The sequence below is a fragment of the Falco cherrug genome, chromosome 3, assembly GCF_023634085.1.
Source record: "Falco cherrug isolate bFalChe1 chromosome 3, bFalChe1.pri, whole genome shotgun sequence".
Classification (NCBI taxonomy): domain Eukaryota; kingdom Metazoa; phylum Chordata; class Aves; order Falconiformes; family Falconidae; genus Falco; species Falco cherrug.
Genome location: NC_073699.1, coordinates 91542070 through 91553824, shown reverse-complemented (window position 1 = coordinate 91553824; position 11755 = coordinate 91542070). Strand labels below are relative to the sequence as shown.

The window sequence follows — 11755 nt, the reverse complement described above, 5'->3', positions numbered from 1 at the left end:
CCCCCAAAAACCTAGCTGTTTCTCTTCTTACCTACAAAGTACTGTGAGTGACACATGGAGCAATGTGACACAGTACTCCCACCAGGCGTGGAGGGAAAAGTGGATACTGGGCTAACTGCCGAAGGACTAATATATATGCAACAACTCACTACAGTGTCTGTGCAGTGCAACAGAGGTTAGTTCCTCATGGACAGTGACCATCTGATGTTGCCAAAATAATTAAATTCCAAGACAGCTGCAATCATTATATCCGCCGGGGTGTGTATGTGTGTGTGTGTGTAGGTTTGAAGTGGAAATTTTCCATGTAAGAACAAACCCAAAATTTTCTGTTTATTTTTCAAGACCAAAATCGTACTGAAAGGTGTTTTGATCTGCCAAAATGCAGATATATGTTCCTAGAGTCCAAGGACTGGTGTGGTTTATAACTCGTACACGCACAGCCACATCTATTTCTGTACCTCGGTAAGACCAAAGGTTTTTACCTGAGGTCAAACTATAGGGACTAAAGCATACATGTGGAGGAAGGGAGAAGGGCTCTGAGGAGAAAGTATGTTCTGCTAAAACTTCATTTTGATGGAAGCATTCAGAGCAGCAGTGCTGAGATGAATTAGAGGTTGGATGGTGGGCATGGCAGAGGAAAAGTCAGGAATTACATATTTGCTGGGCTGTGAGTCAGACCCCAGAGTAATCAGATGTTCAGAAATGGATTTTAGCCAGCTGGTAGGATTTAAAGGATGATTGAGGGTCAGCTTTTAATTTTCATTCTCTGCAGGTCATGGCACAAGGCCCGTGGTACATGCACAGGCCATTCTCATAGATCTTCCATACTTACCTTTTTACTATGGCAGGTGAATAAACTACAGAATCTGTCTGCTGGAACATTCATGGTCTGTTAGACAATCATAATGCACAATATCAAATATAATTCAATTGTAAGAAGCTATTACTCTTTATTGAATAATAGACTTGATGAGCAGTAAAGAAACACATCTGGCATCTGTAAAGGTCGTAGGGATGGATAATAGAAATCCCAAATTTGTACATATTAAGTGACAGAGCACAGCGCAGCAGAAGCACCCTCTGTGAAAAGGAAATTGAGCTGCTTTACCCTTAACAGTGTGTTTTGTTCTGCTGAAACACAGGCATGTACATGCAGAGCTGGATGGTTGGAGTGGCTTCCAGTTTCCAAACTCAGAAAGAACTTTTTATCTGAGGATGTTATAGCAGGATGGGATAATCTAAAAACAGTAAGCAGCTTTGTTCTCACATTCTTCAACGCTCCTTGTTCTGTGAGCTGGGCTGCTGTTACTGTGTTGTATCAAACTGCTACTGCCTGAGGGCCCAGGTTTGCATGGAAAGAACTGTAGTGTGTCTTTTCTTATTCTCCCATTTTCACATATTCACATTAGAATTCCAGCTACTGGTCAGAAGGTGCTCAAACATGCCTTGGGGGCCTCCATGAAGAGCTTTCCTGGTCACCCACACTCCTTTGTAAGCTTTGGTTCAGTGTGTTTGTACTGTGTGGACACCTATGGAGCATGTACCTGAAGGACACAACTGGCCCTGCACGGGTGGCCAGCTCTTTGCCTCATGTCCAGGATTTTCTCAATAAACATTTTGTTGCACCGACTCCTCTAGAAGAGGCCATGTAGATGTTTCTGGTATGTTCTCCCAGCCAATATGTTTGCCTTCTTTGTACACTCTGCATTTCGTACCTCTGCAGCAACATGATCGCCACAAGGGCTCTCCACGCAGGTAGGTTGCTTGAATGTCTGGTAACTGCTCAGTTTCTGAATTATGCTAGCTACCCTAATGTGAAAAACTACATTGCCAAGGCAGGCAAGATAATTAACCCAAAGTAAATTAGCTCATGGAAGAGAGGAAGTTTGGTTCTGCCAGTAGTCATTGATGGGACAGTACAACTTCTTCAGAGACTAGTCTGTCACTACACACCCTTGGGTTTGTTTTGTATTTTTTCCTACACTGAATGTTAGTGCAAAAGTGCAGAAGCAGCCTGTGAGGAGCTGAAAATTTTGATTAGAATGGACTATCCATATGCAGTCATCAGCAGACAAGTGCTCTTTTCTAACTTTGCCTAGTTAGGGCACTGGACCTGGGAAAATCAGATGCTTCTCCTGAAATTCAAAAGCTAAGAGCGTGGTAGCAATGTAAAGGAAGACAAGCAGGTTAAAATATGCTCCATATCCATGTTTGTCCCAAGAAAGAAGTCAGCAAAGACTCTGCTGCTCTTTGTGCCTAAACCAGTTCATGGTGTTTGCCCTTCTTCCCCGGTGCTGGCATAACCAAAGAGACATTAAGCAGCAGAAACCCTGGCTCTTTCCAGCATTTCTCTGTTCAAATTTTCACACTAAATGTCTTATGGTTGCTTAGAAACCATTGTGCAGTGTCTGGGGGCAATGTTTGCTTATGCTTTGGGTGGCCTGTCCAACTGCACCACACTTGGCAGAGGCTATACTGGCATCTCTCAGTGACCTTACATTAACTGAGGTGTGGCCAAAGAAGTCCCACTTGTAGGATTTCAGCTGCTTTTTATTCAGTCCTGACATTTGCTGTGCTGGAGGTGGTCAGCTCTGCGTGGTACGCACACAGTCTGAGGCAGACTGTCATTGGAATCAGTGCTAGCCCTTTTAAGACAACCGGCATCTTGTATTAAACCTCTCAGAGAGTCAGTGTGTCAAGCCCAGGGTAAAATGAATGCCTAACATGTGCCTTCCCCTTCAGAGCTCATAGTACCTGGTATGTCAGTGTGTATTGTGTTTGCACAGCAACTCAAGGCAAAAGGATACCAAGCACACCCACCAGTCCTCTGTGCTCCTTCGTTGTAATAATTCAATTTGTTATAATAAAGCAGCAATAAAACTGGGACTTTTTTTCTGCTGCACATGCTTGCCAAAAGCAAGGAAGAGGCTTGCTCTGTTGCCACTCCTCAGGTAGCTGGATCTCACTCCCTGCACGTGTCACGCTTGTGGTGTTCTCTGGCGAGCAGTGCTGCTCTTTGCCCGGTGCACACAGCTGCTGAGTAGCTTATCTGTGCAGCCTCTGAACAGATCTAAGCTTATCAGTGCCGCCTTCTTTTTCTTTACGTTATTAGCTCCAATAAGTGGCATTTGAAGTGATACTCTATGCACTGCCTTTCTTACTGGGATCTTGAACCAGGATGTCCTGGTGTAAAGCCTTCTGCCAGTTACAGTTTGAAAGAATTAAGCATTAGTCTTCATGTGGGAAAAAAAACTTACTCAGAACTGCTTTCTAGCTTTTTCAGTGCCCTTCAGTCCACCCATTGTAAACCTCTTGAAGATATAACAATCATGTTATACAAAGGTACTGAGAAACAGCTTAAAGGAAAGCAAAATGTCAGAGAAAAATGGGGAGAACTGCAACCATCAGAGATTCGAGTCCAGTGGAAAGGTGAAAATGTGAATTGAGAATTACTCAGTAATCAGACCACGGAAAGACACAGATCTGTCTAATGTGGGACAAATGGGTGTTATCTTTCCATGGATGCTCATGCAAATAGTATTTGACTTCTTTTGCTTTGCTTTTTGGCAGTGTGTGTACTTGTAGGCAGTGAGATACGCTGGTGTAGTTCAACAAGCTGTGCAGCAACACTCCGCATCAAGCCTGTCCCTGGGCAAGAAGCAGTGGCAACCCCTCCAGGGTTGTGTCTGCTCCATGCACCGTTCAGTGTCCAGCTTTTCTCTGCTCTGCAGGCTCTCCTGTTCGGCATCGTTACAAGCTATAGTTCCCCACTTGCACTTGCTGCCAGAGTAGACTAGTTAACCTTCTATTTTTAAGTAAACATCTCTGATTCTGTGGGACCATTGCCCTCTACACTGGGAGCTGCTACAACTACACTAGCAGCAGGAGGCTACTTTCCAGCTCCTAGCTGTTTTCACCACATTTTTAGATGTTTTATAAATTAAGATGGCAAATAGAAAAAAAGATTGTGAGGAGAAAATAGATACTTTTTTAAAATGTATATTGTATTTTGTTCCTAGTTTTGAAATTATCTAGATATCCCTGAAGCAAGTTTTTTTAAAAAAACCCACAAAGATTGTAAGTGACTACTTCTGCTGTAGTAAGCTAAGTGGCAATCATTGCTTCAGCCACACCTTCTCCTTTGCTCACACACAGAATTACTTTTCCTGTTGTGAGACTCATGCTTTTGGGGATAATATTTTACAGCACTTGCCTTTATCACACATGCCATTAATTGTTTTTCTTTTACATTTTACCTGAAAATATATACATCTGATTATACAAGATATTACATTCTAACACTGTTCATTTCACTCTTTTTTTAATAAGTAATTAATATTTGACACAAACCAGATATACACAAAATACTGATGGATGTTGTTGAAAAACATGCATGGCTAATTTGTGCATACCCTGTTCATGAGAAGAGCCCACAGCCAGTGTTCGGTGTTCTCTTATCAGCTAATTGACACGAAAACTGCCTCTACTGGTAATTTTACTATTTCAGGCTGTAATTCATACTGAAATTGCAGCTGTGTGAGACAGCTCTGGAGACTATCATGAGTCTGCTTTATTTAGCAATTGAATTTGTGTCAAGTGCTGTAATTTGCTATAATTTTGCATGCGTATCTCAGCATTTGGGACAACCATTTGAATCCTCAGTTCTGAAAGGGCACTAGCATGCTCCCAGCATTTACCTTCTTCCCATCAGTGAGCAACAGGAAGAGTCATCAAGGAGTAGAATATTTTTTCCTTTAAAAGCAAGTATTTTTCATATATCTGTGGATGTTGGACATTGCCTACTGCCAAACTGGGCAGGCTGCTCTGTTCTCCATAACCCCACGTTATCCCTTCCCACCACCTATTCCACAGGAGGTGGTTTAGGGAACTAGGTCATCAGCAAGAAAATTAACTTTACCAAAAATTCTCCTCTTGATTTATGTCCTAGAGAACTGCTCATCACCAAGTCAGGCAAGTAACAGTGATGGTGTAAGGGAGGGAGCAGAAACACATGGAAGGAAAGAGACAAAGGGAGCATTTTCCTCCTCCTCCTCAATGGCATTGGACTGGCTCAGCCGTGTCCTAGAAATTCACTCTTAATTCCCTCATAAAATCAAATACAAGAGAGAAGCAGCAGGCGAGGTTCGAGGCTTGCCTATCCTAATGTCAAGCTGTCCAATGCATAAATTTAGCATGATGAATATTTTAAAATGAGAGGGAGACTTCAGTGTCACATTTTTGAAAGGATTACCAGTATTTTTACTTGCTATATTAAGACTATGCCTCTGTCCATTTAATTCTGCAGACTACTACATTTAATTTGCAGTATATCAGTTTGCAGTGGTTTTATTATGATAAATGGAACAAAGACAGGCTACCCATCTAAATACCATTTCTATAAATATTTTAAATCATTTTTTTATGCTATTGAGGAATAAAGATGAATCAAGAAACTCATGGTATCTGGGGCACAAAGAGAGCTGTTTTTTAGAACTAAGAATAACTGATCACTGCTTAAAGTTTTATGTGGGAATTAAGTCTCTAATTCACAGCCATTGCAGGGCAGGCCTTGTCAGAAAAGGCCTTCCACTACCCTAAAAACCTGTTTGTTATGTGAAAGTTTACGAAGAAGTTAGAGAACTAAGACATACAGGATTTCTGACAGAAAAAAATAAGCAATGGGCCTGCTCTGCTTGAGAGCAAGCACAATTACACCAGAAAAGTCTTGTCCTTTCTCTGCTCTCAGAGAACAAATCCTGAGATTTCCAGTTTGAACCATTACCCCTGATCAACATTTAAGGGAGGCTCTCATAGGAATACTTTGCTACTCCCATACAAAGTGGCATTGTCCTTGAGACCTATACAGAGGTTGGGCAGGAAAAGCTAGAAGACTGAATACCTGAGTTCATCCTTTTAATGCAGATCCCTGTCCTCCTGTCTCCTTCATGTGGGAGAATGTGTCACTCATAGGGCACTAGAATCATGGGTTTATTGGAGACATATTACATTAGGAAAGACTCAAAATAAGATTTTCTATGTACATGCCTCTCCAGGCCTACAGCTCTTTGGTAAATAATCATATAGTGTATTTTAAGGTAGATGTCATTTTAGTGAGGCCCCCTAAAAGTAAAACATGCCTGAAGCTGATGTTAGAAAGGCAATAGTTAACACTTTTTAGGTTTTTATCTCCAATTTGGCTCTTATCGGATGGTCTTTTGTACAGCAGATTAACACATTAGAATAAAGCCTGGCGAAAATGTGCTTGTCTCTTGTTCTCAGTACCTGCCAACAGGGATGTTAGCTGGAGAAAGATCTAATTTCCAAAATAACCTCCACTTATGGGGAGCAGTATCTTCCAAAGAAGAGAATGGTGTCAGTTGGGTTGTGTCTGATGAAGAAGAGGAACGGATGGTCAGCTTTGAACTCATAACAAACTGGGTGACACAGAGGTATTACAACATGACCCATGGCACCAGCTGCTTCAGTGCCCTCTTCACTGACTTCCATGAATGACTTCTGGATGGCCTTGGACACAACCAAACCATCCTTCCTAGAGATTCCTGACAAATCAGCTTTTCCCCAGTCAAAAACATTCTTCATTCCCATCTCCTGGAGAGTTTTGTTTAGAACGTAACTTTCCTCGATCTTGAACTGAGGCAGGTACACCTTCACTCTCAGCTGTTGCATTCTAGCCGAGCTGGTCCATCCTGCCAGTTTTTCATATGTGAGGCTGCATTCAAGCTGTAAGGTGGTATTGATAACAATGAATGACACCATAATGAATGGAAGAAAAAGACAGTAAGGTTCAGTTTTTCCCACTTGTCTTCTGACTACACTGGAGAACTGTTAAAGTATTGCTTTTTACAGCCTGTTATGCATGCAACTAGAGACAAAAGGAAGTATTACCTGTTCTAGGCCAGTGAAGTCCTCACAGACCACTTCAGGAAGAAGAATGAACATGCTTAGTTCATCATCAAAGTATAGGAGCTCTATCACTTTCACTTTCAGTTCCTCTATGATGGCCATGTTAAAATAACCTTCTTGAAACATCATCTGCACTGTCCTTTTCTCATTCTGGAACATATGAAACATATTAAACAGAAAATATAAAAATGATCACCCTGGTTTTAATTGGTTTCAGATCTGAGTTAGAGTTCAGTCCAGAAACATTATTTACACTGGTCATGGGTTTAATGTACTTGTAGCATTGATGTGTTCCTCTCTCTTAACTAGCCCCAATGAAGTTATCTGTTTTAGAAGCGTAAAATCTACTTTTCCATTTCTACTGGTGCCAGATTGCTCACACCTCCCTCGTTACACCCTTCTTTTTTTCTGGCATGTCAGATGAGGAAACTGATGCATCTGATGCAACCATGAATCTAAATCCTTCATGAATAATGTATACGTTCTCCTGAGATAATTTGCCTTTAGCTCATTTTTTCCTGAAAACAAATACTGTTCTGCTGGTAAATAGTAGCAGAGGAACAGAATCCTCAGATTCAGTCTCAAACGCCGACTATTTTTGAAACAGCATCCTTAGTTGCAAAATCCCCGACACATGTGCTCAGTGACTTTGACACAACCAGGATCTCAGCAGCATGAGACCCACTTCTGATGTGAATTGATAGAAACAGTCACACATTTGGTTATCAAACTGGAAAGAAGATGTAGCTTTCTATTGCTCTAGCTGAAGACCAGTGTTTTGTCTTGGAATAACAGAAAGGAGGAAAGATCTCATCTGTTGTTGCAGCAGAGACATCTTATTTCTACTCCCCAGCTGTTTCAGTTCCTGCTCATACTGACCTTGTTCAGCTGGAAATACATTTCCTTAGTGTCCTCTTTCTTAAATTCTACTGCCCACTTTCCTTTAAAATATATAGCGTTGACCAGGACAAGTACAGTAGAGGGATCAATAAATCCAGCAGCAAATAGGTCCTTGATTTTACCTTTAAAAATAATGAATTAAGAATTACTACTTTGTTTGGGCAATCAACTGCATTTGACTATTAATAATTATTTCTGTAAATCTGAAAAGTAGTATAATGCTGTCAGGCAAATAACAAAATATTTATGTACAGCTTTTGAAGCCAGGAACTCAAGGCACTTTTGTGCTTCTCCCTACATTCATCTCCTGTTGAGCAAAAAAATGCAGTGAGGGTTTTAAATATAAAAATCTCAGTACCTTTGGAAAAAAAGGTGGAAACTGAAATTCAGACATGGTATTCCTAACTGGTTCAGTTGCAAACCAAACAACCTGCACATTTTCTTCTTTACCTTTTGTCTCATTTTCCACCCAGAAGTTAATCTTCTCTCTGGCTTCTTCTTCAGTGTGTTTAAAATTGACTGGTTCCAGTTCTGCTCGATAAAATTTCTTAGTTGAATCTAAGTATTTCTGGGAAGTACAATAGACAGAAATTTATCACAACATGATGATTTTTATGATAGATAATTTCATGGTTTCAAGACAATTCCATGTAGTAGATCAGCAAGAAAGGAATGAGTAAAAGAAGGCATATATAAGAAATTCACTGAAATAACTCAAGCATTCAGATTTTAGAGATTATTTATAAAAAAACATATCTGCAAATATATTTTTCTGTATTTTCAAGCTGTACTGAGCAGCAGAAATTTCTCAGCACAGTAAAAAACTTTTCCAGACTGCTGGTCACCTTTATCTGGCTCTGAAAAATATCTCTTTACCTAGAGTGTAGTGTTTTAGAAGAAAGATGAAATCTTGACTTGAAAAGAGAAAAGTGGTTACAGAGAAAAAACAGTGCTGTTTCTAGCAATACTCTTATAAACACTTAAAGTCTGGTTTCCTGAGGGAATTATTTGCATGCACTTGCATTGCCTGGGCTGTCAGTATTCCACAGGAACATTCTGAGATGGTCATTCCCACTGAAATTAGACTAATTGACAAAAATGTCAAAGCTGTAACTTTCTTCTAAGCCTTGTTTGAAAAGGCAGCAGGAATCAGAGTCCCATATTCGCATAGACTCTGAAGGAAAGGTGGAAGAGTATGTACAATTATTTTATTAGAAACAGAGAAGACACTGGGGAAGGAAGAAAGTCTTATGGTCACAGAGCTTTGTTCCTTGGATAGAAATGATGCAGCAAACACGAGATCTATTAGACACCAGGCATGTGTGGCAAAGGTGTGTTGACAGTGATTAATGCTCTCATGTTTTCTGGAATACCCAGGGACAGCTTTTACATAGATCTGTTTGTTTATATTAAAGCTTTTAAGTCATGGCTTTTCCATGTTTTGCTGTTTGCCATATCTCACCATGGGCAACTGAGATGGAAAGGCTTCTTGACTGAAAGAGCTGTGGAGTGCAGCCATTTGGCAGCACACCCTGCCAGCGTTGTTGTATTTCATTACCCTTTGTACTTAATGATGGAATAAATTCTGCTCCCAGGAGCTGTTAAAATGGACACCATGGCCACTTACCTGGAAGAATGGATAAGTAGTTTCTCCAAAGAGCCTGTTGGCAATGGTGAGAGAGCATCCTGGTCTGGGCTCACTGACTGCAGCCAACAGAGCCTGGAACTGGGAATGCACTCCTGCTTCTTCAGACTTCAAACAGGAAAACAGAAGTTTCATGGTAAGCTTGAGCTTTCCTATGCAAAGCTGGACCTGAGGGTGAATTGCATCCTCTTTCTGCATGAGAAGCCTGACTCCACCCAGCTGACACAGGAACATTGGAACAAATGCATGAGGACACCACCTCCAGCTCCCCCTGAACCAGATGTACAGAATGACAAAATGATTCCCCGTCTGGCCTGCACTAGTCCACCCCCAAATCACAATGTATCCTACAGTGATGGCTCTGGGCACACCGAGCAAAAGTCTGCTGGCTTAGAGCCTGGGAGGAGCAAGCTCCAAGATGCCTTTGGCATGCCCTGTAGACAAACCTTTGCAGGTGGCAAGTTAAGTACCGATGACATTTTAGATTGGTACTGCTGTTTTGGTTAGAAACCTATAATGAGAAGGCTTAGCTGCTGAAATGTGTGATCTCACAAGGCCCCTAATAAAAGAACAGTAATAAGAAGGTCTGCAGATCTAGAGAGGCTGCTCAGCCCTGCAGTGCTTTCTGATTAAGTGATCGTTTGCAAGGACAAGGGTGGACAAACCAGCACCCATTTCTTCATCTCAGAGCTGCAACTGTGTCTTACCTTCTCAGAAGGGTATCTGTTTCCCTGGCTTGTACTGCTCAAAACTTCACTGAAATGAAATACCTGCAATGTAAATGTTGGGTGAATGCAGCTGAGTGATGGTACCTTAAAGCTAAAACAGTGTTTCAAGCCTATCCCAAAACGCAACCAGACACAGTCAACTGGGAAAGTCCATTTGTCCTTTATTACGAGACCCTTGCAAGTGAACAATAAGGTTTTGTAGAGGGTGAGCTCATGAAATATTTGACAGCTTTATTCTTAAGAAAGAAGACTTTAGGTATCCAGGGAAAGCAGAAGACCATATGAAAGGGAACCACTACTTCTGAGTCCTGGAGGGTGGAGGAATACCTTCAAAACACTTTCTTTACCACTGATGTATTCATTGAATGATCAATTACTGTAATAGTGTTTAGTCTGAAAAAGTTTGGTATTAGGAATATCATAAGAGAGGGCATTTGTAAAGGGCCCTCTATGTGCATCACTTCTCTGGATACTTAGGAACTATATCAGATGGTACGATCAGCCTCACGGCTCACATCTGGCTACTCTCCCCTTTTCAGAGCAAAGGAAACTCACCTCCTCAATCTGTTTGAGTGTGTTGCCCCTAGCTCCAAGGACAACCATCCCAAAGGCAGCTGAGAGACTTAGCGGGGAGAAGAAGATGTTTTCATTTCTTTTTCTTTTGCTCAGCTCTCTGAAAAAGTCAAGACAGAACTTGGCATTGGCTGTGCTGAGAGAGCACATTGTGGCACTGTGATCGCCTGCAACAAGGGAAACAAAGATTTAGGTTTCTTGTCCTTACACCTGCTAAGTTTAGGTGCCTTAGTAGAGCACAGTAAGGTTTTTCTGTGGTAGCATGGCTGAACTGTTCATCACTTCATGGAAGATTCCTGATTCACCACATCTGGGATTTCACAGTGAATCTGAAAACCAGCGCCCTGAATGGCAGGAGAAACACATTTTCAGAAACAGAATTCTCAGTTCAGGTGTTTCTCCAGCACTAGCACTTAGCCCTGACTTTGTCCTAACTACAGTCTCAGCGCACCTTACGTCCCCATCATTTTTGCCTCATGTTGTCTAAACATAGGTCTTATTAATTTCACCCCTTGCTCATACCTCACTCTGTCTCTCTCTAAAAAAAATATTGTGTGTATTAATCAGCTGTGTCCTTCTAAGGCTGGGTGCTTAACAAACATTTGACAGAAAATTGAACTACAGATGGGCTCACTTACTAAGATTTTCAGCAAAGGCACATTGTATATTAGGGGCAAATTGCAGTCACATTTTATATTTTATCTGCAGCTTTAACACTTTTCCCAGATAAACCTCAGTTACTATCACAATTATTACTAGCAGATGATCTTGAGTGTTCTGCAACACATCTTACACCTAGGACAGAGTTTCTTTCTAATGAAAGCCTTTTCCCAGTGTCTTTATCCAGTAAAGTGACGTAGAGGCATCTGATCCGTTAGAAAGTCACTTCAGTATTTTATTTTCCACTATTCTAAATCACTTTTGTTTTGATTCTGAGTCTGAATAACTTTCTCCACAAATGTGGAAGATCTCTTTCCCCCATTAC

General features: G+C 41.2%; 1 protein-coding gene across 1 annotated transcript; it reads right to left on the bottom strand.

The window, feature by feature from the left end:
* Positions 1-5889: 5889 nt before the first annotated feature.
* LOC102054609 (leukocyte elastase inhibitor A-like) lies at positions 5890-10930 on the bottom strand. The gene is made up of 7 exons (XM_027799239.2): positions 10753-10930; positions 10177-10239; positions 9452-9577; positions 8275-8392; positions 7804-7946; positions 6907-7074; positions 5890-6741 (listed from the first exon to the last, which is right to left on the bottom strand). The coding sequence occupies exons 1-7, from the start codon at positions 10918-10920 to the stop codon at positions 6337-6339; spliced, it is 1191 nt and encodes a 396-aa protein (XP_027655040.1). The 5' UTR covers positions 10921-10930; the 3' UTR covers positions 5890-6336.
* Between the last annotated feature and the right edge of the window lie 825 nt (positions 10931-11755).